The 25,152-nt window shown below is 46.9% G+C and overlaps 1 protein-coding gene across 2 annotated transcripts in view; it reads right to left on the bottom strand.

Moving 5' to 3' along the window:
- Positions 1-659: 659 nt before the first annotated feature.
- Positions 660-25,152, bottom strand: part of Atg17 (autophagy-related 17) — a 51,433-nt gene continuing 26,940 nt past the window's right edge. Inside the window, exons 3-9 of one of the 2 annotated variants that reach the window (XM_017899428.1) lie at positions 7,805-8,093; positions 6,273-7,215; positions 5,987-6,204; positions 5,287-5,911; positions 3,462-4,202; positions 2,366-3,388; positions 660-2,283 (exon numbers count right to left, since the gene is read on the bottom strand). In XM_017899428.1, coding sequence (XP_017754917.1) covers positions 2,179-2,283; positions 2,366-3,388; positions 3,462-4,202; positions 5,287-5,911; positions 5,987-6,204; positions 6,273-7,215; positions 7,805-8,093 — 3,944 coding nt within the window. In that variant the 3' untranslated portion in view covers positions 660-2,178. The remainder of the gene's footprint in view (positions 2,284-2,365; positions 3,389-3,461; positions 4,203-5,286; positions 5,912-5,986; positions 6,205-6,272; positions 7,216-7,804; positions 8,094-25,152) is intronic. The other variant, XM_017899429.1, reaches the window with a different exon arrangement.

Here is a 25,152-nt window from a genome sequence, read left to right as displayed (position 1 = left end):
CTTTTCCTCCCTTTCTTCGCGTCTTTCGCGATTTTTCGGCAGCAGGGGGGAAAGTCGGGGGAGGGGGGCAAGAGAAAGATGAACGAAGAAAGAAAAGAGAGCGTGGAAAAAGAGTGTACACGTGGACCGATTTTTGGAAGCGGGCCCTATCGTTTGCCCGTCCGGCCCTGGGAATTCAAGATTCAATTATCGACTATACTTTACGCAGAAGTGTAAACGTCGAGCCTAACGATCACAGCTATTGTACGATACTACGAGTGTCTCTAGAAACTGTCGCGAAGGAGAAACGATAATATTAATGATGATAATAATCGTAATAATAAGAAGAATAATAGGGGGTTACATAAATGGTAGAGAGGATCGATGATTGAAAGATTCTATGAGCGATCTCTGTCTCTCGTATTTCGCGCTTCTCGCTCTCGATCGTCGTCCGAGTGAACCTCGAACAGGTTGGACATTGAACGATAGAAAAAAAAAATATATATATATATATGTATATAATGTATATACGTGTTCCATGTGTGTGTGTGTGTATATGTACCGCGAGTGTACGAGTTTGATGCGACTCACGTATGCATACGTATGCGTATATATATATACATATATATTTATATCTAGAAAATTCATCCTACGAAGAGTGTGCCTCGCACCGGGTTCGATCGACAGGGCTAGAGAAATCTAATCCTTTCTCGTTGGATAAGTTCTCGTCGTTACGCTTTAAAGTAAAGATATATCTGTCAATATCACGTGGTTTTCCTCCAATTCTTTGCGCAGCGAATTTGCTCGCCGAGATCGTTCAGACTGGCGATTCGAAGAATAAATTGGGGGGTGCATCGACCACGAGGCACCCTAAACGGAATCGTTAGAAGAAACAGTGTGGTCGACGAAAGGAGAGAGGTAATACGGTGCCTACTCCTCCTCTATATATATATATAATTCTTTTTTTTTTCCTTTTTTGTTCTAAATTAAACGGACTCTCTAATATGTTAAAGATGCGTCACGAGAATTGAACGACACGCGATTACTTCGTTTTATAAAATCTTAGAATTCAGCTTAGGACCTATGTGTGTGTGTGTGTGTGTGCGCGCGCGCGCGTGTATGTATGCGTGTATGTGTATCTATCTGTGTGTGTTATATTTCTCGTACACGAATATTGCACGCTTCGGTACCCAATTCGGTACACGATAAACCGTGTACACGCGTTTATGTATATATTATATATCACATATATAATATACAGTAGTTTGCATATACAAAGCATTCGTGATTTTCGTTATACCTCCTTTCTTTGCTCTATCTTAATTATTCTTTTTTTTTTTCTTTGTTTTTGCTCGTTTGTTTGTAAAACTTACTCTACTACGATTTTTCTTCACCTCCTCGTCATACTGTTCTCACACGGTGCAAAGATAATTGTAGTAGTAGCAGTAATAGTAGTAGTAGTTAATAATAGTAATAGTAGTTTGAATAGTTTGAATCGCAGAACGAAGGAATTTCGTCTGTACATCCAAAATGAAAAATGAAAAAACTCTCTCTTCCGCTTTTACGCACTCTAACTTCTCCCTTGCACGCGGTCAGCCTATCGAGTTACAAGAAAAGAAATCATCGTCGATGACGTTCAATTATTCGTAATAATAATATATATATATATTCGCGGTTGCTCGTTATACTTCCTTACGCCCTCTCCCTTTCTCTCTCTCTCATACACTCTCTGCCTCTTTCTCTCATTCTCACGCTCGGTCTCGTGTGAAAAAAAATAAACGAAAAAGGAATACAAACGTCGTTACGCTTCACAGCTAACCACCACAGCATTCGGCAATTATGTTTCACTCGTTTAAAAATTACTTATATCACAATGAAACGCCAGCGCATCCTTTCGTCTCTGATCCCTATTTAATCGCGGTGCTCAGTCAAGGTACCCATACCCCTCTTTTCATCGTCAAAACCTTCGTGTTTTCTCGGTAAGTGAACGTTCAAGGATGCGTCTACAGGCTCTGGCAGGTTTTGGCCTTGATCCGAGAGTTTCCGGATGGTCGCGAATATGTGTATGATAAGGATCCGCGTGTCGGATGAACTGCACGTGCAAGGCCACAGGTGTTCATCCCCGCGACGCGGATCCGCGGTCACAGGGCTTATCAATTTAGCGGAGAATCGATGAATTCCTCTCTCCTTGCTGCTCCATTATTCCTGTTCGATGCTTGCCAATATGGCTGCGCTACCGTCCACGGTCTTCACGATCACTCGGTAAAATTTCGTGCCACGTGGTACGCGATATCGGTTCTCGGACTAAAAGGTAAACAGATTGCTCGTTAAGAAATATCGATAATTAAATAGGTATTTAAACAACAGCCGAGAAAAATGACCCTACCTTTCTAGCATGACAGAATTGCTTTTCGACGATCTGGACAATGGTCTGATTATTGGCCGATATCTTGTCAGCGCTTGAATTCAGATCCAATCCATCGATGCAACTCAAATCGAGGAAATAAAGCGTCTTCGATTCTTGGTACAGCATGTACGTTTCGTGGATCGGATCCCAAAACACCAGCACGTTATCTTCTGGATTGCAACTGGTCACGGTAATATGGCCTAGCTTTGCCAGTTTCTCAGCGGTTTCCTTCACCTTCCATTGAATCTGAGTCATACACCTGGCGCAGCCGCAAGGATACTGCGGTATTGGACTGGTCGCTGCGTCTCGACGACTAACTGGTTCCGACAGCACCGCCACAGAAGCGTTCATGTCTTTCTCGCGACTCTCCGACGAGGACGTAGACGAAGTGTGACCAACGAAATTTCTCGATCGTTCTTTCACCAGCTCGATTTCCAGTCGAACTTTGTCCGCCTCTAAACGCTCGATCTTTGCCTCCACCAAGTCCTTGCTCTCGCGAAGCGATTGTAATTCTACGTTTAACCTCTTGTTCTCGTTTTCGAGGAGCTCCAGTCTCCTGGACAGGCAGCTCGTATCGCTACTCGCCTCTAGCCGTACCTTCTTCGACTCGGATACCTCTACCTCGTCCTTTTCCGTCTCCAAGCTCTTCGTTACCTCCTCTAGACTACTCTGTCTCATCTCCAGCTGTTCGTCGCTGTGTTCTTTGTGCAGACTGTACTCTACGAGGACGCTCTGATAATTCTCGGACTCCATCAAACGTCTGATCGCGTTCTTATAATATTTGCACTCATCCGTCAAAGCTGTTTCCCGTTTTCTGTACACCTCCATCTCTCTATCCTTCTCTTTGATTACCAACGAGGCCAATTGTAACTCGTACATCAACTTGGCAACGCGATCTGCCCGCTCGTCCTCCAGACCCTGCAGAGCCACGGACTTCTCTAGCTTCATATCCTGCGTTGCCTGAGCCAACATGTGACTGGCCAGCTCGATGAAATCCGGTCTCTGTGGAAAATGCAGCGATAGATTAGTTTCCAAGTCGAGATAAAGATGCATAGGAACTATCGAATACGCTTACCTCGATCTTCTCGAGGCTGCTGTCGCTCGGGCTTCTTTCCATGCTCGACGCAGCCATCGATTTGAACCGGCTTCTGATCGACTGCAGCTCGGCCTTGTATTCCATCTGCAACTTGTCGGTCGCCTTCTTCACCAACCTCTGCTGATCACTGCGAGCCGTGTTCAAAGATTCCTCGAGCTTCTGAATCCGTTTCTGGCACTGCGTCACGGAATTCGTCATGGATGCTATTTCCCTGTATCTCTCGTCGTTCGCTTTCTTCACAGCCGACTCTTTCTCAGCGTGAGCCTGGTCCAGGGCCTCCTTGAGCTGATGGTGCAGGCGCGCCTGCAGATCTCTCATCTCCGTTTGCTTGCTCTCCAACTTCTGACGCATGGTGGTCATCAAACGCTCGTGCTCGTTCAGCTCCGTCTCCCTTTCTAAAAGATTCCGTTTCAACGTGCATATCTCTTCCTCCCGACTCTGAATCAGCTTCTTCACGTCTGCCATCTCGAGCTCGTGGTCCACGGTGAGCTCCTGCTCGCGCTCTCGGAGACGACGATCGCACTCCTGCGAGTACAGAGACAGAGCTTCGCGTACTTGCTCTGTCATCTTGGAGAAACCAGCATTCTCCTCCTTCGACCCGTCCCTCAGCACAGCCAACTCCTGACGAACGGATCGCAATGCCTCGCACACCACAGCCTCCATCGTCTTCAAGATGGAGCGAAGCCTTTCTACTTCCTCGCGCGTGTTGCCAAGATTCTCCTGAAACGTCGAGCGTCAGAGACGTGCCGGTGAGTATCGGCGAAGGAACGTTTCCTTTTGTGCTAAACTCGACTGAACGTCGAAAACAGCTATTTTCACGATCAAATGTAAAATCGTTCACAGGCGTGGAAAAAGAATGAATGTCGTCAGCGGGGGGAAAAATAGGGGGAAAAATAGTTTGTAAGTAAGAGATCCCAAGAGGTGTCAAGTGTGTGACGATGATGAGAGTGACGGTAGAGAGCATGGGTATAGCGAACAATCGGTCCGGTCGAAACAATCTCGAACGAAGTCGTCAGTCTATTTTGAAAAGCGAACTCGTGTTTCGAGTATGTCTCGAGGAACGTACTTCGGGGTCATGGGATCGGGAGAATCGAGTGCGACGGCAGCTATCCTGTAAAAAATTAAAACACACGCACTCACACGACACGACACGACACGGCACGACACGCGGGATACTAAGTAGAATACAATGTAATATAAATGGAAGAAACGAAGAAAATAAAGATACACGCAAGCACTGTAAAAGAAGGCAGAACGAACAAACTGGTCAGAGAATTACGACAGGCAAAAGATACATACCCACACGATTTCGAAAATTACTTTGCATTAACTCAGCGCTAATAGCTTACTGGATAGCGAATGTAAAGACAATGACAACGAAAGTACCTAGAAACCACAGAAAGGAAAAATAAGTGGACATAAAAATCGAGGTAGTAAGCGACCAAAACGTCGAGTAAAGGGTTTGCTTTCTCGAAATGTTCGTGTGAAAGAAAAGTGGAGGTGGTTGCAGATACGAGGGCGGCGTAGAAAATGATACACAGAGGACAGGGGGAGGCAATAAAACGAGGAACACACGAATCAGAATAGAAATGCTAATATCGAATATGTAAGCAAACGTACGTATACGTGCATATACGTGTATATACGACTGTCAGACGTACGTCTGTATACGTATCTACACGTATACGCGTACATGGAGGAGAGGAGGAGGAAATGGACGGCAAAGAGGGTACGTATTAGCGGTAATGGAACGTTTACGGCTACGACTACAAGGTCTGTTAGCGAGCTGTAAGTCGTCCAGTACCTGGAGAAGGGAAACGATAGCCTGGTGGTGGCCGTCGGCGGGATGCTCGCTGAGACTGCTAGGCAGAGACTCGTCCATGTAAAATTCAGTACCCATGAAGTCAGTAGCGGCTACTCCAACGGAGGGACTGCTACCGCCACTACCGGATAGCTGATGCCGCTGTTGCTGCTGGCCGTCGCACATCACGGACCGTGACAGGGAAGAGGGAGGATTTGGACTGAGGGAGTTGGGTTCCTCGGCCATCGTGGTCGATGGCAGCTCGTGATATTTAGGAAGACCATTCGCAGTAGCGCGATGAAGCAAACAGCTCGACTCGCCGTTCTCGGCGCACTCGGTTAGCGGACTCAGCTGAGCAGGACGCTCGCTGACGGATAGACTGGGAAAATGGAAGGATCCAGGCTCGCTCGAGGAGGATGACCGGTTCGTCAGGTCCGCGACTTTCGAATTAAGCGGGGATACGTTAGTTGAGGTCGAGGAAGCGGGGGAGACGCTTCGCGAGGCACCAACCTCCAATTGTTTCTGACGCATTTGTTTCGCGCCATCGAACGACTCCGGCTTAGAGTCCGTGGCGCCCTGGCCGATCTTCTCGAACTCCTCCGTGTCTGTTTCTGATTCGAAACCACCCCTAAAATCACAAATGACAGCGGTTACGCGATAGCCTCTAGCGAATCTTGTTCGTGATAGAACATGCAAGAAATACCTGTCGAACAACATCGGTGCTCTCGTTCGTTCCTGTTCTTTCGTCGTCTCGTCGACGCGCATGGAGCTGCTGTCCTTCTCCTTGTTCCCGTCTGTGCTAGCCTCGGTGAGACTCTTTGACAGGAAGAACTGCGTTATAGTGTTCAAATCTGGCGACGAGACGTTCAGCGCCAGATCGGGTAGCTGCGATCTCAGAGATTCCATATCCTCTACTGTCAACTGCAACATTACGAACATACAGAGACTGTTGACGTTTTCACGACCAAACACGAACGAGTGTGACATACCTTTGGCAGTCCTTTGTCAAAAACCGACGGTGCTTGGGTGGCAAACGGGGGTGGCGTGTCCTCGAGACCGGGAAACAGGGTATTCAGGAAGTGGCCATCAAATTTGCTCTGAAACTCCCTTCTGCGAGCCAGTTCCTCGCTATGAACTGTCAACAACTGACACGCCAGGTTGCTAGCCCAAACGAGGAAAGCCTGGGAGAAGGTTCGCCTTCGGACTACCTCTGCCACGGCGTTCATGTACATCTGCGGTGCCAGGTGGATTTGCTGCAGCACCTCGAGGTGCCTTCTCAAACGTTTCAGGCTCTCGTGATACATGAGCAGTTTCCCATCCACCTCCATCATCTTGTTCTCCACGTACATGATCCATTTCAGGCGATGATAGATGTTCACCGACAGTTCCTCCTTCGCTTTGGTGCACCTACGCCTAATGTCGCGCAGCTTGTTGTGATTCTGCAGCATCACCAGTAGCTGACGCCTATGCGAGGTGCAGAGATCAGGAAGAACACTGGCATCGCCCAGGTTGTTCGCCCGGCTCTGGTTCTGAAGGAAACCCTGGGCCAGCTCTCCTTGCTCGTGGACCAGCTTCTTGGTCTGAGCCATCAGCTGCTCCAACGCGAACAGCCTCTCACCCAGACCCTTGATCTCCTTCATATCCTGCTTGTTCGCGCTGTCAATGGCCGCGTTCACCTCGGCCTTCAGCGCCTCCATCACTCTCTCGTCGAACTGTTCCAAACCCCGCGAACATTGTTCCGCCACCTGCTCCAAACTACTTTGATTGTCTTTCGCCGAGATCCATCGAAGCAGGCTGAGAACCTCGTCCCTGCCCTCGGAGTCCTTCTCCGACTGTCCGGGTTGATCGTCCGGACTCAGCAGACCTTCCGCCTGAGCTCTCAGCGCGGGCAGGATCGGGATCTTCGCCAGGGTGCCCAGGTCGGCGTAGAAGCTACGGAAACGACAATCCAGTTAGAGAATCTTCAATAAAATACCGTTCAACGAGATGTAACGATTATGGCGAACCAGGGATGTAATTCGAAGTTCGCTTAATTGCTAATAATCGGTCCGATGGCTATGCGTCGTCCGATATATTTACCGCGATTTTATTACTTCGCCATAGCAATCGCGTTTTTGTTTCCCTGGAACTCCTCGACTTCTTCAACGTCACGCGACACTGCACGCTACTCGCGCGCGATTCCGCGGAACGTAACAATCTATCGGGCGCGTAATTAACGTCGTTAAGAAAAATACACTCGCTGTCGAGTTGTCGTTTGCAACGTGAAGCAGCCATAACCGTATCTTACGGGAAGCGACGCGAACTCGGGACCTCGACGCCCTGAGCACCGTCACATCGCGATTATGCAAATCGGATGATATCGTTAACTCTAATTGAACGTTGCGCTCGATCTTAATTATCTGCGGCCCCTGCGCCTCAAACGTAACCCGTTTCGAAACTTCGTCATATCCATTTTTCTATCTGTCGTCGCCTTCGATAAAATCCCAATTCGCGACCCCTTTTCCCCCCCGGTGTCGCTTACTTTTCCAGCAGTTCCATTTGCTGTTGCCTCTCCGACAGGTAGACTGCGAAGCTCTGCTGCAGAACGTCGACCCGCGTCTGGAACATCTGCGTGATGTCCTCCAGATTCGCCACCACGGCCGCCCAGCCCTGTTGCTGAAGGTGTTGATCGTGCACCAGCCTCTCGCAGATCCTGGTCTGCTCCCGCGCCAATCCACAGCATTGCTGAGCCAATTGGGCACGGGCGATGAGGGTCTGATAAGTGGCCGGCATCGCTAGCGACGCGTCTATTTGGCTCTGCAGATCGACATCTGTAACGCAAATCACCATCGATCGTATGTGGTTACCAATAACGGTGTTAGGTGATTGTTTAGCCCTTTCACTCCTGCAGACGTTGCATGACGTCATGCTTCAACACGACTACTGCACTGTGGACGTGATACGTCCATGGATTTCAAAGCGTTAGAGGTTAGAACATTTTTTATCGATCCAATCCAACTGTTCTGACGTGTCTTGGCACGTCTTAGGGTGAGAGAGAAATTTTGTTCGATTTGTTAAATTAATTCGGGACAGGGGGTTTGGTACTCGATAACTCAGGAGTGAAAGGGTTAGTCATCTGTAAGTGTTTGCCTATGTACATTAGATTAACTCAAAACCGGCTAACTTTCCCTTTTTATCCCTTACTCATGCTTATACCTCTTGCTCACCCTATTGCTCACTTGGACTTACACTTTCCCTGCATCATCCTCCCTTAAGCTTCGATTTATAGACAACGCCCACCTATTTCTAATAATAATTCGGATGTAAATATTGCCATGATCCCAAATCTTGCGTTATTCTTCCTCTAGTAGTCAGTTTGCTGTCACAGTGTTAAAAGATCCTTGGTCTCACGTACTTGGTCACGTTGATACGCTCAAAGTTCGCATGCAAGTTTGTGACGAAAATAAAGACTTACTTGGAAGACAACAACGGAGTCAGCCGGTTATCGATCGAGATACCCGTAATCGAAATTTAATTCGACCATCATCGGACAGACACTGTATATAGTTGGGATACTTTGATCGCGAGGACGAGCCAGGTAAGGATGATGGCTATATTCAGCTGCGCGAATTACGACCGTCGGGGAACGACTATCCCCCGGAATGGAATCCTGTCGGAGGATCCCGTCAAACGAGCGTTCCAAGGTCGTTTCCTTGTTCCCAACACATTGTCCCATTCGCCTTCCGACGATATCCGTTGACCTCTCCTACACGTACGATTCGCGAGATAATTCCCTGAAGCTGACTTACGGAGTAGCCTCAACGAAGCGATCATCCCCGGTCGATTAACAATGGCAGCCAATTACGCGGACAGATTTTGCAGTCAAATAACGACTCGCGGTCAAATAACGATTCACTCGAGCAGAGGATTGACGCGCGTGTAGTTGTTCCTCGACTGACCAAACTGAAGGCAGAATTTCGAGAACCTCGGCCTATTGACAACATTTTTATAAATTAAAGGAACGCTATTGTAAGCAATCTTTGGAACAGATGAGGTAAATAGGCGATGGATAGAGTCTCGTAGACTGTTTACGTCTAAAATACTTGGGACTGTCAATGGCGGGACGATGGGTCGAGGTGTATTCAGCCCTTCGAGCCAAGGAGCTGTCAATCAAATGAAGACTTTCGGAAAGAAAAGTCGAAATATTCATCTGCTTCTCTATCCTTCGACCATGCCATCTTCGTGGATTAATTGACGAATATTTATTAGGAGATCGCACCATTCTTGACACCTAACTGCTGCCAACTGTTACTCGGTGAAGACTGATTTTTGCACGCATTTTTGGCGAAACAAAAGACAGATTTGTCGGTGTTTTGGCACCTGGATGGAACGAAATACGAACGTATTCCTTATATCTCGCAAACGTAAAACCGGATTCCCGTGGATCGATAGCGGCGCGAAAAACAAACGAGAGGAGCGTGTATGCACTACAGGTCGTGTACACGAAGATGACGACGCGTTTTCTCCTGGCTACTGTTTCCTCGCCTGAATTTCTCGAGAAGCAAGACAAGAAGAGCCTCATGCGAGATAAAAAGAGGCTTGATATATCTTCTTTAAATTTCCTTTGATGGGATTTATTTACGGAATGAACGTACGTGACTGAGTCCAGGGTTCTCAGTCCTGTCCTTGCGCCGCACTTTTGCCAATTTCTCCGCGCGGAAGTACGTATAGAGTGACGGATTGCTTTCCCACGAGTGATCTAAAATGGCCATTGTTTACACGGCTACATACGAGGTACACAGCTGGAACTGGATACCGCCTGGAACGTCTAACCAGCGATCAGCTGGCTTGCCAACACGGCTATTCCGAAGAAAGCGAGCAGCAGAGAGTACTATTGACCGAGCACTGTGCACTGGACGTCGTCCATGTCAGGCAACTGGCCAAGAAGGTTACTTTCGATAGTCTGGACCACCCCAATGGCTTTGTTGATCGAAGCAAATGATCAAACTCGCGGAAAAGTGGACTTCAATCGTGCGATAATATTTCCACGCGAGCACCCATCCCTTTTGTGTACCTCTGTAATACTCCATTCATTTCACAGATCTTGGCTCGACTATGAAAGCTACCCTTCAGAAACGAATCGAAAAGCGAATTAGGAAGATGTGGGGCAATTATACGTGATATTCAGTCCTGAATAATAAAATTTCGCGCAACACTCTGTCAAGAAGATCGTCCCTAGCTGCCTTAATTGTTCCTAAAAACTACCCTCTCTCTCTCAATCGTCAAAAATATTCTAGACTCATCCATTTCGAGATTATGGGTTTATAATTGTAAAATAACTAAATTCTTTTATTACTCAAGGAAGATTTATCTATCTTTGAGTGCTTCTATCTATCTATCTATCCATCTATCTTCAAGAAAGTGTCAAGAGGATACATGATGCAGTTAGCCTAAACCCCTAATTCTTATATAATGTTTATATAAACATTCGTTCTAGGTACCTAGGTCTTAAAACTATTTATTCACACCTTGCATCCTAGATTGATTTTTGCACATAACTGAACTTATCTCTTCAACAGTCTAGTTTCTGTCTAGCCCACATGCTTTCCCTTTTATGGTTGCTTAATTTCCAATTAGGTTCCGTAGGCTCACGATACTACACGCATTTGAAACAAGGAAAAAGAAACCTCTGTATGAGTCTGCTTGCCAATGCTTCGATCGAAGATCTCGCTGCACAGCTGATGCTGCATTGACAGCGAGGATCGAAGCGTCAACCGGGTAGAGTGTCCACGAGCGGGCTGTATAATTGATCGAGCTTCGCCAATGTAATCTTGGCACGCGACAAAAGCTCAAGGTCGCGGACACGACTCCGCCATCTCTGTACCCTTACGTCATAGCCTGGATTTGGGGTGGCACCTCGCACCTGGTCGTCCAGGTTTCGTTCTATTTACGATCCCACCTCCGAGAAACACAACCTTCGCTTTAATAAACATCATCACGACCAACGTTATCATCCCCGAGCGATTCTCGACCGTCAGTCTAACCCTTCTCTCCCTAGAAAGGCTTTGACAGCACCTAGAAAGTCGCGATCGGTGCCGGGTGTCGCGTTGCAAGGATAGCGAGCTACATTCTGTCAAGATGATACTCGAAGATGGGCCTGCGAATTACTACGGGGTCCTGTTGCACGTTAGGCCCGTTTCAGTAACCAATATGGCCGCTCGACGCCGATGGAAGGGAACTGTTTACTCCGACGCGCTTTGACAGCGAGGAAAATCGCTGGCAGGAGTTCGCTTTATTTAAAGTTCACAGACTGCTTCCACCGATTAGCTCGCGTATAAACAGCGGATTAGGCTTTCGCGAGTGCTCATCGAGGTTACCTCGGGGCTTTTTCAGGGAATTTTGTCGCGATCCCACGCGTTATTGCTGCCAGCCGTCACGAGTTGTGATCGATGAACAGCTCTGTCAACCTCTGTCCAACCTGTCCCTCTTTTCTCTCGCAAATATTAACGCAGTGACGTACACGGTAGCTATAGAGAGCCAAGTTTGTCTAGACTCGGTCTTCGTCGATACAGCGTCGAAAATCGCGCGATTTCGACGAGATTCGTGGCCCTGTCTGCTAACCACTGCCATTCTACGATGGAGGAGCAACGTGAGATCAGCGAGAGGCGGGAATACGATGAAGAAATCCACCGTCCTTCGAATCTCGAGCAGCCGTTAGTCGGTTGACCGAAATTCGCGGACGAGAAAAAGCGCTGCTACATCGAAAAAGAAAAGGGACGAGACGGCTAGAGGGGACAGGGGAGTAAATCGAGGCTGAGAGTATACGTTGCACAACTGTTGGACAATGTATCGATTTTATACCGCGCTGCTTCGTGCCACGGTCTTCTTCTTCTCGCCGCCGCTCCTTTCGGTGCCTCGTCCCGGAAAAAAGGAAAAGAAACAGAAAGAATTCGAAAAATAGGGAACGAAGCGAGAAACTCGCGAGGAGATCGATCGGAGTATGAGAAAATCGGACGAACTCGCGAGGCGGAATAAAGAGCATGGAGAAACATGGATCGCGACTTTTCTGTCATTCTCCGCGCAATTAGGCCTCGACTTCGTATTACGCAGCAACGATCGATTATTAATTCGGTTACGACCGATTTCCACGCGTGACAATAGAACGTGTCATAGAGCCGACGAGGCGGAATACGAAACGAGCTCGACGACGACTCGAATGCGATGCCGATGCAAATATTTTCGCTCGTTATGCATATTTCCGATAAATAGTTGGAAGATCGGCACCGTCTGACCCCGGCCATTTGCAAATCCAAAGCCGTCTCGATCGCGAGGCAATCGGCGCGGAATTTGAGTGGAAAATAACCTCGAAGACGATTCGCGATCGCTCGATGAAAAATCGATAGTCACCGATCGCGATAATACTTCCGTTGCTGATAGAATAATTTCCCATAATTTCCCTCGTTGGCAGAAATTAAAATTGTTGACAAGATAAGCCTAGTTATAAACAAAAATCAATCTAGGATATAAGGTATCAATAAATAGTCAATGTTTATATAAACATTCGATAAAAATTAAGGGTTCAAGCGAACCGCGTCACGTACTCTATTGACACTTTCTTGCGAGTTGGTCGGTTTTTCAAGAGAAGCATTGAAAGAAATATATATTTTTTTTTGAGGAATAAAAGATTTCAAAAGAGAATACATATATATCGTAGTTATTTTACAATTAAAACCCATAATCCTAATAAAAATAAATTTGTTGTCTTGATCTATGACGAAGTCGGATCACGGGGAAAATCGACGTTTCCACCTAGACAAGGCATCTCCATCTATCGGCCAGGTGGACGTTACGATAATACAAATGGCGGACAAAGATGACGAAAATTCGGCCGCGACTCTCGTGCCGCATATAACGAGGGTGACCTCTTTTAATCGTGTAATTGCATAAGCTTCCGGCGCAGGTTGAACCTGGCAAACAGGGGCCAAGAATTTCACGGCACGACACTGAATTCCCAGAATATCTTAACTTGGACTAATGCTCCCCTTTCTAATTATACATTCTACGCACCGCAAAACACACGCCTACGCGATCGGCGGAGTACGCGTCGTTGCCAGAACAATCGAGATGCGTTTATTGACAGAAAATAGGAAAAATGACAGAAAAGGAAGAAGAAACGACGAAAATTCGCCGAGATAAATAGTCGTCTATCGAAAGGAAAGTCGCGGCGATCGAATTTCATCGTTTAGGAAAAATTCTCACCAAAGATCCGCGCGCCATTGCTCGCAAATGGGATCGGTCCCCGTAAATCGTTCGATTTTCCCTTAATCCCACAAGGGGGGGACACCGTTCCTCGCGACACCGTTGGGATTACCGGAATTTATAATTTTTCGAGGCACTTTCGAAGAAATCGTGGGTTATTTATCCAACCGATCGCCGATAACCTCTCGCGCGTATATCAAGCGGGTCGTGAACGACGCGGCTACCCGGGTAATTGGATATTGGGCTATCCGGTGGAAGCGGTTAAGCAGAGCGTCACGGCGAATGCGGTGCAATCTATCGTGGCTTATTAAAGGGTTAATGGGTCGCGGGCCACGCACCGAGCAGCGTCGTGCCAGACGATTGCGAGCGCCGTTTCATTCGAGTCGTCGGCACTCGTACAGCTGATAGCCGGCCGTGTTGCGTCAAGCCGCTGCCAAGCGACCAGATGGGAGTGCGTGGATGCATGAATGAAGAACCATACCGGCTCGATGGGCCGCGATCTTATCCGCGGTGAAAACTCGGTCAGCCAACTGGGGGAAAAGGGGGAAAGAAATCGTGGGTCGTCTGGGGTCCCTTGGTCGATCGCCAAACCGCGATTCGTTCGCGAAAACGCGCGCATTTTCCTTGGGTATCGTATCTCTCTTCGTCTCCGTTTCTTCCTCCTTGGTATGGCCAAATGGCTCGCGATAGGCCATCGATGGCACACACACGTGTCACGTTATTTCTGTCATTTATCCGTACGAGATTTCGCGGGAATATCTAGCTTTGACAGCGAAGGAATAATACACGGAGGATAATTTTCATTTTCCACGGAAAAACGCGAATCGTAGATTGGACTTTTGGGAAAGAAACGCCTTTCCGCGTTTAATGCCGCAACGAATCGCATCGATCGTGACGAAAGTCACGCGACTCTAAATGGCAGCACGAAACAACGACGGATTTATTTACCCCGATGTCTGAGAAGGTCAGACTCCGGTGAATTATTCGAGTACAGTAGGCTCGAAACTAGCTCTACGTTTCGCTCTCCTAGATTTTCTTCTCTCGAGCCTCGGCCACGCAGACCGTTAAGGCGGTACAAATTAGCCATTTTCTCTGGCCACCAGTGAAACTCGCCACTTTTACCCACGAACGCGAGACCACGTGTTTTCTCGATCAGAACGAATTTCTCGCGTTACCTCGAAACCGACTGCGTTAAGTTCCCACGCGATACTACTTTTTCGCCACCTGGTATTCCTGCTACTTTGGTATGTTCCTCTCGAGGGAAAACTGAGAAATAAAGCACAAAAACTAGGACGGAATGATGAATTTTGTCAGTGGATAGCGATGTATAATCTCCGTTTGCTAATTATGACCCATCCACTCGCGATTCGTCCATGCGAAGATTGAAAATACGGGTCAGTGGTACCCCGAATCTAATTTCTATCCTGATTCCATCCTTGTGTCTTTTATTTCTCGAACCTAGTCGGGAATTTAGACTTCCTTCAGTCTATCGACGACCAGTCGCGAGACGAGAAGCCGATAACCCGCTTCGACGGTCTTGACAGCGATTAGGCTGCTTTGGTATGTTCCTCTCGAGGGAAACTGAGAAATAAAGCACAAAAACTAGGACGGAATGATGAATTTTGTCAGTGGATAGCGATGTATAATCTCCGTTTGCTAATTATGACCCATCCACTCGCGATTCGTCCATGCGAAGATTGAAAATACGGGTCAGTGGTACCCCGAATCTAATTTCTATCCTGATTCCATCCTTGTGTCTTTTATTTCTCGAACCTAGTCGGGAATTTAGACTTCCTCCAGTCTACTGACTACCAGTCGCGAGACGAGAAGCCGATAACTCGCTTCGGTGGTCTTGACAGCGTTTAGACTCGGTTCGCTGATGCTAGAAACGCGAGATGGCCGCGGGAAGGAATCGGGCGAGCAGGAAGACGAGAGGAAACGAAGGAATCGGGTAAAGAATACGTGGATCAGCGAGCTTTATAAATCGAGACCACATCCCTCGAGGAGCCTTCGTTCCGACATTATGCAAGACAAACGTCGTCGATCGTGGTGCACGAGATCTGAAAAGGAAAGCCTCGCGTTACTAGAATAAACCCTCAAGGCTGGGACCTGGTCCAAGTATCTGATATATCGCGCCTATACATCACACACGCTCGGTACCACCGTGTATCCACCGACCGCTGTCAATAAATGATCATAATTTACGACGCGGCTCCTGCACAGCCAGCTCCAGCCACCCCGAGCCACCCTACTCCGCGTCGGCCATTTTTCACCTGCTCGAAATCGGAGGTGGCGAGGGAAGAAGGATCGTGTCCCTGACATGCTAACGCGATACAGCGATCCTTCTCGTTACACGCTTTCCACGATTATTTATTCCTTTATTCGTAATAATACCCAATTTTTTCCCCCTTTATGCTCCATCATTAAATGCTCCTAATTGCATCGTTGCAATTACTCGCTAATTTTCTCAGAGCGTGGATTTCCATGCACTTGCCGATAATAAGAGGAGCAAAAATTTGTTAGAATTAATACGAGCGAATATACCGTTAGATTGCGAGTAAATACGATGGGTGTTTCTTCTTGAGTCTTCTAAGAAGGCCGGAGTAATAACTTATGTAATATAATATATATTATACTAATTTAAAAAATTGCATCAATCTCCGAACACTATAATTAGGTGTGTTTTCTCTCTTGGTATTGTCTTGGTTAATAACCCCTTGCACTACAATGACGAGTGTAACTTGGCAAGGATTCGTCGAGTTAAGTCTCATAATTATAAACCGCACTAATCATGCGACTATAATCACACTGCACGCGTTTTGACAAATACGAAATTCGAAGAAACTTTAAAAATTTTTTCAAATTAAATCGCACAATGGGGATTAGCAGACTTTTCTTGCACCACTGTAGACTTCGCGATTATTTTTCATTTCCAAGATTCATCCCAATAAACAAGCGAATAAATAACTCGGTATCGGGATCACGCACGGAGCGAGGAGGATCGTATCGACCGCGATAAATTCGCGAGCAGTTAATCGGCGCGATAAAACGATTTGGTCGTCGAATCTTGACCGGATCGGAGATAACCCAACGTTCGATGCTAACTTCCGCCCATTTCGACGTTCCGTTTCGTCCATCGGCGTTCTTCCAGCGTCCCCGCGCTTGCACCGAAAGGTAGATAGCGGCAAAAGGCGGGAAAAACATTTTTCCACGCGCAATCGCGCGGTTGCGCCGAGGTGGCAGCGCGCTGTCAACTCTCGGCCGGAAAACGAAGAGAACAGCGGCGCGATAATCGACGCTGGCCAGATTACTTCTTCGTAACAATGAGCATCGTTGTGTGGGGAAAAGCGCGGAGAAATGGTATCGGGGTCTAAATAAAACCCGGCCGATTGGTTATCGACAGCTAAATAAAGAATATCGGCCCGGCTCGATGCCGAGTGCCAACGTGGAGGCTTTTGTTACGTCCTCCTCGTTGGCTTCCCTGCACTCTTTCACACCTCGCTCGCTCCACGACCCCCGATTTGCTTTCGTTTTCGTCTCGTCCCGTTCATTCAACGGGTCAGCCTTCTTTTCTGTCTTTACTCCGATCTAGCTTCGACAGTCGCGTAATCGATCGAGGGTTATAATCCTTATCGCGGCTGTTGCGTGTCAACGAGTCCACGAATGACGATGTCGCAAGTGGGGCTAATAGGTCCCGTGTGATAATGCAACAATTATGTCTAGAACATGGTCCGCCGATTTGCTCGCTGACTCTAGTTTCCGTGTATTTTGGCCAGCGATAACGCTACTGTACGCGTAAATCCTTCGAGCAGTTATAATTGGCACCTCCTAGGTCAGCGTAGTCGTTGTGTGAGCGAAGAAACGGAATTTTGAAACGCGTTGAAGGACGAGGGATAGAGGCACAGTGAACAATGTATTCTAGAAATCTTTTCTTCGAGAAAGGTGGACGTGGAGCAGGTTATTCGTTAAAAAAAAATATCCCAAACAAGTTCGTCGAACCGAGGGGATCCACAGGTATTCCTGACCTGCGAGGAACCTGTCCCCTTCGAAGGGCCCGAAGAAAGCAGGTAAAAGGGGACGTAGACCGTGAAAGTCACGGGTCTCGTTGGGAAACGTGGGAAATATCCAGCAATTAGCCGAGGAATACGAAAGAGCCGGCCAATGATGCGAGGCAAAGTCTCTCTGGTCATCCGGGGACAAGATTTACGACTCCGGGGTGACGCGTCTGAGAGCATTCGCGTTCCTCGAATAACCCGGACGTTAACCAGACTCCTCCGAGTGAGGAGAAAAATGGTAAATGTGGTGGAGTTTCAGTCGAAATCCGGCGGACTCGATCGACTGATCGAAGACGAGCCACAGGAAAGAGGTCTGCGCCAGAAATGGAACAGCAGATGTTTCCAATTTTCTAAACGACCCAGTCACTCTCGATCTCCCGGATCGAGCGAAACGCTCTCTCCCTCTCTCTTCGAATTAATATTCTTCCTTCGCTGCAGCACGGACACACCTTTTTCTCTCCCTTCCTCTCTCTCTATCTAGCGAGCCACGCTTTTTCATCGAGCATATCAGCGACGTGAAAGTTCGCGTTTAAAGTGGATCGCAGGCGGATCCAAGGGTCGTGGAAAACGGCATTCTGAACGATGGGCGTCTCGCGATTGGGGAACAAACGTCACTGACTGCTCCTTTCCGACCTCCTTTGCAGCTGCGAGCAGGAAAACCGCGAGTGGCCGCGGATATTTCAAACGCGAGAAGAGAACGACCCGTCCGCTGTCATGGACATAGTTCTTGAGAAAACAGCGAAGATTCGAGCCCACTCGGCTCTTTCACGGATCTTTCGCTAATTTAGAATCCATTCCCACCTTTGGATGCATATTATTATTAATAATTAATTCTCCGATCTTCGTGGAAGATCGAAGCCCAATTTCCGTCACGAAAAATTGTTCACTTGACACTGTCTTGAGTCGTGGATCCTCTAAAACGACTCCGGGTGTCGCAAAGAAGCGGGAAAAGAGTGATAAAAGGCCTGGCAAAGACGATTTCATATCAGCACGAGCAATTTTCACGGGATCAGAAAAATAACGAAGATTCTAGTCCACGTGCTTCGTGTTCCAGTTTACGTTTTTCTACCCCGCGCGATGAGGTTAAGCAACGAATATCGTGCCGCTGTGAATTCCCACACACACACATACTACTTTCCCTTCTGTTTTCCCAAGTCCTGCCGTAATCGTTACGTAAAAGGACCTAACTGGGCCGATTCAACCCAACCGCCTGTCAATACCCTTTCTGATCCGGTCCAGACGCCGCGAAAGGTTCCCGCGCGTTCCCGACCGAGCATCAAGCGTTTTCATCGGAATTTTCACGCGCGGCGAGTCTTCATTGAACGTGGAACAGAGAAACACAGCGGAGTTGGTCGAATCCCTGGCGTTTCGGACCAATGGTAACGGCGGTCGGACGATTTCAACGATTCCGATTGGAATCCCGGTGCAGGTACGCGATCCGGGCATATTCCCGGTTGCAAACGTCGATTAAAACATCGGAAAGAGTATTCCCGATCTCGCTGACGAGCGAAGGGAAGGGTAGGAGGGTATTTCAAAAGTGTTGGGTGAATTTTTCGCAAACGAAAGGGCCCAGAGACGCGTATCGATGATCGAAAGCGCGGAGGTTGCGCGAGGCAATTACACTGCGTGTCATAGTCGAATGATATAGTTTTCTAGAAGACTCTGAGACGAATTTTGGAAATTTGGCTACCGTTCACGGACCCGCAACGTTTCCTCGCGCATTATCCACACTTAACGCCGTCTGGAACGCGAATAATTATTGAAACCCGCTCGAAGTCGCCCCGGGAGCGTTGTCTAACCACGTAATCGGCCGTGCTCAGCTCCGAGAATATGTATTCATCGATTAGATCCGTCCGCTTATTCCACGCGTGTATATTTATACGTTGCATAATAAAACTAACAACGTTACATGACAACTTGCGTGGCAGCGCTTATTTATGCGCCGTTCAAGTTCACTCCGGTGCCGTGCAACATTGTCTCGCGAACCGCGGAGGCACCATCGATTAGGTATTTCCTTTTAGCAATCCGTCCAACACCGACTCCTTCAAGGCCCGTTTTGCAAAAATACCCATTAGCAACATCGTCTCTCCTTTTTTCCTCCATCGAAATCGCGTAATTTATCAATCCTCGGCAAGGTCTGAGAATTGTTTTTCCGTCGCGTCCAAGCCGGAAGGATCAATTTGTTCCTTCCTTTGTGCTTCCGACTATCGTGATCCCGGTAATTAACACTCTCGCGATCGCACAGCTTAAAATCCAACGCGTCCACTCAGGCTGAGGATACTAGGGGATGACGGTGCAGGATAGATCGCATCGTCGCGTTCTAATCGGTAATTAGACGTCCACGGACTACTCGAGGGAATAGGTGGAGGAAAACGGCAGCAAGAACTGTCAGGAGCTAGCAGAGTGTGCTTAGCCACTTTCATCGACGGCTCGAGACAAATGCGTTACATCATCGTCGTCTAATCGCGATCCGCTCGACTAGGCTACCGAAACCGGCTCAATCCCGCCAGCTAAGAGACTCGATCATTGCTCGTCGAAAAGATCCATGGAATTCTCAGAGAGACTCAGTGGAACGTTACAATTTCCCAATTTTTGTAGCATGACCAGTAGACCTGATCGGATCTCTGGTCGCAGGTAGTCGGAACAAAGGTGGGTAAGATGGATATAGCTATAAAAATTGCTATAGTAACTGAAGTATTTAGCTCACCGCGATATTTGTTAAAAATGTCAATAGTATCAAAGTAGTCTGTCAAAGTATAATACTACTGGAGAGTCGAAACGGGTATGGCAATCCAATAGGTCCCAATTCCTTCATTTATATAAAATATTCAGCTCACCAAGATATTAGTTAAAAATGTTAATAGTATCAAAGTATTCTGTCAAAGTACTATTAGGGAGTCGAAACAACTACAGTAACTCAGTAGACTCTGATTCCTTCATTTATGTAAAATATTTAGCTCACCGCAATATTAATTAAAGATGTCAATAGTATCAAAGTATTCTGCCAAAGTACTACTAGAGAGTCGAAACGACTATAGAAATCCAACAGGCTTTGTTTCCTTCATTTATGTAAAATATTTAGCTCACTGCAATATCAGTCAAGCTTGACAAATAGAATTAAATCATTCTGTCAAAGTACTATTGAAGAGACAAAACGACTATAGCACTCCAACAGGTCCTGATTCCTTAATTTATGTGAAACATTTAGCTCACCACGATATTAATTAAAAATGTCAATAGTATCACATTATTCTGTCAAAGTACTATTGGAGAGTCGAAACGGTTATAGCAATCCAATAGGCTCTGATTCTTCCATTTATGTAAAATGTTTAGCTCACTGCAATATCTGTCAAACCTGTCAAATAGTATCAAATCATTCTGTCAAAGAACTATCGAAGAGTTGATATGACTATAGCAACTCAATAAGCTTCAATTCCTTCATTTATGTAAGATATTTGACTCGCAACGATACTAGTCGACCTTGTCAATAGTATAAAATTATTCTGTCAAAGTACTAATGGAGAGTTGAAGCAACTATAGCAATCCAATAGGCCTTGTTTCCTTCATTTATGTAAAATATTTAGCTCACTGCAATATCAGTCAAGCTTGACAAATAGAATTAAATCATTCTGTCAAAGTACTATTGAAGAGACAAAACGACTATAGCACTCCAACAGGTCCTGATTCCTTAATTTATGTGAAACATTTAGCTCACCACGATATTAATTAAAAATGTCAATAATATCAAAGTATTCTGTCAAAATACTATTGGAGAGTCGAAACGGTTATAGCAATCCAATAGGCTTTGATTCTTTCATTTATGTAAAATGTTGAGCTCACTGCAATATCTGTCAAACCTGTCAAATAGTATCAAATCATTCTGTCAAAGAACTATTGAAGAGTTGATATGACTATAGCAACACAATAAGCTTCAATTCCTTCATTTATGTAAGATATTTGACTCGCAACGATACTAGTCGACCTTGTCAATAGTATAAAATTATTCTGTCAAAGTACTATTGGAGAGTTGAAGCAACTATAGTAATCCAACAGGCTGTGATTCCTTCATCTATATAAAATATTTGACTCACAACAATACTAGTCGAACTTGTCAATAGTATCAAAGTATTCTGTCAAAGTACTATTAGGAAGTCGAAATTACTATAGTATTTCACTATTCTCTGATTCCTTCATTTATGTAAAATATTTAGCTCACCACGATATTAATTAAAAATGTGAATAGAATGAAATTACTCAGTCAAAGCACTACTAGAAAATCAAAATGAAGATGGCGGACCCGAGTCGACCTCGTTCGCGTAACGCACGAAGCGATGGCAGAGTGGGAGTGACACGCGGAAAATCGGACTCGCGAAGGTGAACAAAAAGGCCAGGGAGAACAATATCGGCGGCGTGTGCTCGCACTTACATCACCTGCGCCGAGGCAATTAGCATGTGCGTGGCGTAAATACGGTATCGTTACCGCGTTTGTCGTAACGTGTCATTCATGATCCGGAACGCTGCTTCCGCGGAAAAATCGCTCGGCGTTGCGACACGCTCCGCGACAATTTCGAAGCTTTTTCGTACGAGCGCGCGTTAATTAAGAAAAATAGGGGAACAACGAGGCTTTCTTCGGTCCCGAACGAAGACACTGTTCCCCGCGGCTCGTGACTTCCTGCTCGCGCAGAAACTGGAGCATCCTGCCTCTCCGCTCCGCGGCAATGCTCCGGCTGTTGCTAAATCGTTTTATCGATCACAACTCCGCTCGTCCTCCGCGCGTTTTCCCTCGGTCGAGCGGTTTTTCACGAGAAACGCCGGCCCTCTGTATGCACCGCACCGCCACCCTCTCGAATAACGAAGCCCGACGTGCGTTACCGGCCGCATGACCTCGTCGATTAACCGACCGATCCTCTCGGAAGATCAAACCCGCCCGACCTGTCCAGCAACACGGATCGACCGCTTGCCGCAGCGCGACGAGACACCGCGGCACCTAATTCCAGTAATTTGCCTCGTGCAAAAACGTTTAATGAGCTTGGCTCGCGTCTAATTTCGATTAATGTAATTCGCGCCAATTACGTCTCATTACCGAGTCAGCTTTCTAATCGACGTATTCTTTTTATCCTCTCCGCGTGTTCTCCACGGACGGTCGTTCGAGCTGCGCGGAAGAAATGGAGGGAAAAAGGAGAATAAAGGAACTCGAAAGAAAAGGGAAAATAAAACGGGGAGGAGAGAGGAGGGGAAAAAGGAAGAATACTCGAGCAACGCCAATTTCCTTTTCCGAGTGCGCTGCGGCGGACAAGATGGCGGAGTGGAGGGGAAAAATGGCGGGGAGGTATATAAAAAGGAGCACGAATATGATTTAGCCAGAAGGCAGGTAAGTACGTCTATTAAAGCGTTGCACCTCGAGCACCGTTGCGCGTGTGCACCTACACGCACGCGCATGCACGCGCGAGAGATCATGGAACAAGCCTCGGCGGTACTAAGAAAATCGCATGACCGCGTTGCCACGTTCTGTTGCAACAGTCAGAAAATAAAAGCCGCCGGGGAACGGAATAATGTGGGTACCCGCGCGCGCGAGTGTGTGCGTGTGCCGCGCGAGTGTTCGCCGTTCCCACACATCGAGCGAATAACGCGATGAATAACGAGCCTATTGCCTATTCATCGCGGTGAACTCGGAATTTTCACCGCGATTCGCTCGCGATTTCTTTTATCGTCGCGACGGCTTGTGTTTCGAAAGTACGCGCGTTTTTTCAAAGCCCGCATTAATGCGCCATCATCTTCGTCGATGTCTTTCATCGCTACGAGGAGAGAAACAGCTACTCCGAGCGATGAAATCGTTTCCCCAGGGCGGAAACGCTCGACGAAAATTGGTCCACGAGGGTGTGGCAAACGCCTGGATCCCGAATCGGTCGATCGTGGATGAAGGGGAAGGGTTGAGAAAGGGTCGAAACGTGGACGGAAAATTTCGTAGGCGTGCTAAACGTTTGTACCTGACGACGTTAGTCCATTATCTAACAGCTGGGTTAAGAACACCGTGCGAACCGGGAAAAAGAAGCGCAAAGTCGGATTCCAAGGACATCCCCACATAGTCACTAGACGCAGGTACAAAGTCACTAACACTCGCATGATGCGAATTACGACGTTGAACCGAGTTGGTAAATTAAAGCGAATTGTACCGCGACATTGATCGACGTTTTATTAACCCACTGGGTACTGGACGATTCCTCGTTAACCAATGACAGTTCGTGTTGTAAAATCGGTAATGTAATTTTAAGGTTATGTTCATGCTGTGTGGTCCTTTGGAGTTAAACTAGAAAGTAGAAGCAACGTGTCTGTTTTGTCTGAACTCTTCTTTAAGAGGAAGCTGTCAGACGATGTTCACGTCCTTTGACAAGCGCAAGCTAGTTGACAGGAGTTAGGAGATTTTATTAAATATAATATCAGAGTGACTGTGTTTGTGGTGCGATTTTCGTTTGTTTTTGACCGAGTCCTCGTGTATTTATAAATTCGAATATTGCTCTGATTGGTCAACGTGGTGTGCAAGTGGTGGATGCGTATTTTTCCTATTGACAGCATATAGGTTAGAGGGAGTGTACATAGCTCAGCGTCTTTCAGCGAAGGTGGCGGTTTAAACAAATTTGTGAAACTTAATTGTAAATTGTAAATTTAAATTTAAATGTAAAATTCTTGGTGAAATTTAATCTTCTTATTAGAGGTTAGAGCTCGGATGGCGTTGACAGGACTTAGGTATCTGCGAGTCGCAGGATGTTGCTCGTAATAAACTATTGTTACTCAGGCTCGGGGCTTCGATCTTTGGGACCGAGTGGAGGGAATGAACAGTATCAGCGAGCCGTAGACTTGTCCATCAGCTCCAGAACCCGATGATCCATCGACGTCTGGTACGACTGACACAACCACTAGGCTCTATCCGTTCGAACGCACGGATCAAAAATAAAGGAACAAAAATAGAACGGCTAAAGTTAACCTGCACTTCGATAAACCGGTAAACGAGAGGATAAAGATACATAAAAGTCAGACACGACCTTGACCGCGGTTTGAATTTACATGTTCCAATCGAACAACCCCCTCAGCCTGACATCCGAAACGCGATTAATTACAAGGAGAGCGCAAGTCCTTCGGGTCACCGATTTGGTTCAAACTTTGCAGGTTTTGTAGATCTCGTCATGCAGTTGAAGAAAATATATCATTATAGGGGCAACTACTCAGTAGTGGAAAAAATGCATCTGAAATTAATGAAGTAATAAAACTTTGATCATAAATATCTCAAAAACTACTGAGTAGTTGCCTCTATAATGGTATATTCTCTTGAACTGCATGACGAGATCTACAAACCTGCAAAGTTTGAACCAAATCGGTGACCCGAAGGACTTGCACTCTCCTTGTTAGACTACCGGCCGGTTTCAAAATGGCCGCCGCGCGAAGATCGCGATCGTAGATGGCGCTGGAAGGAGTCTCGATCTCCGCGTATCGTCTCATCCACTCGTATCGAACGATAACATAATCGGGCGTAATTGACGTTTCCGGGAACCAGGCGGCCAGAGGGAGCTCCTGTCGGCGT

This window comes from Eufriesea mexicana, unplaced genomic scaffold (genome assembly GCF_001483705.2).
Source record: "Eufriesea mexicana isolate 0111107269 unplaced genomic scaffold, ASM148370v2 scaffold863, whole genome shotgun sequence".
NCBI classification, from domain to species: Eukaryota; Metazoa; Arthropoda; class Insecta; order Hymenoptera; family Apidae; genus Eufriesea; species Eufriesea mexicana.
The sequence above is the reverse complement of the archived record's forward strand: the minus strand, read 5'-3'. Positions and strand labels throughout refer to the sequence as shown.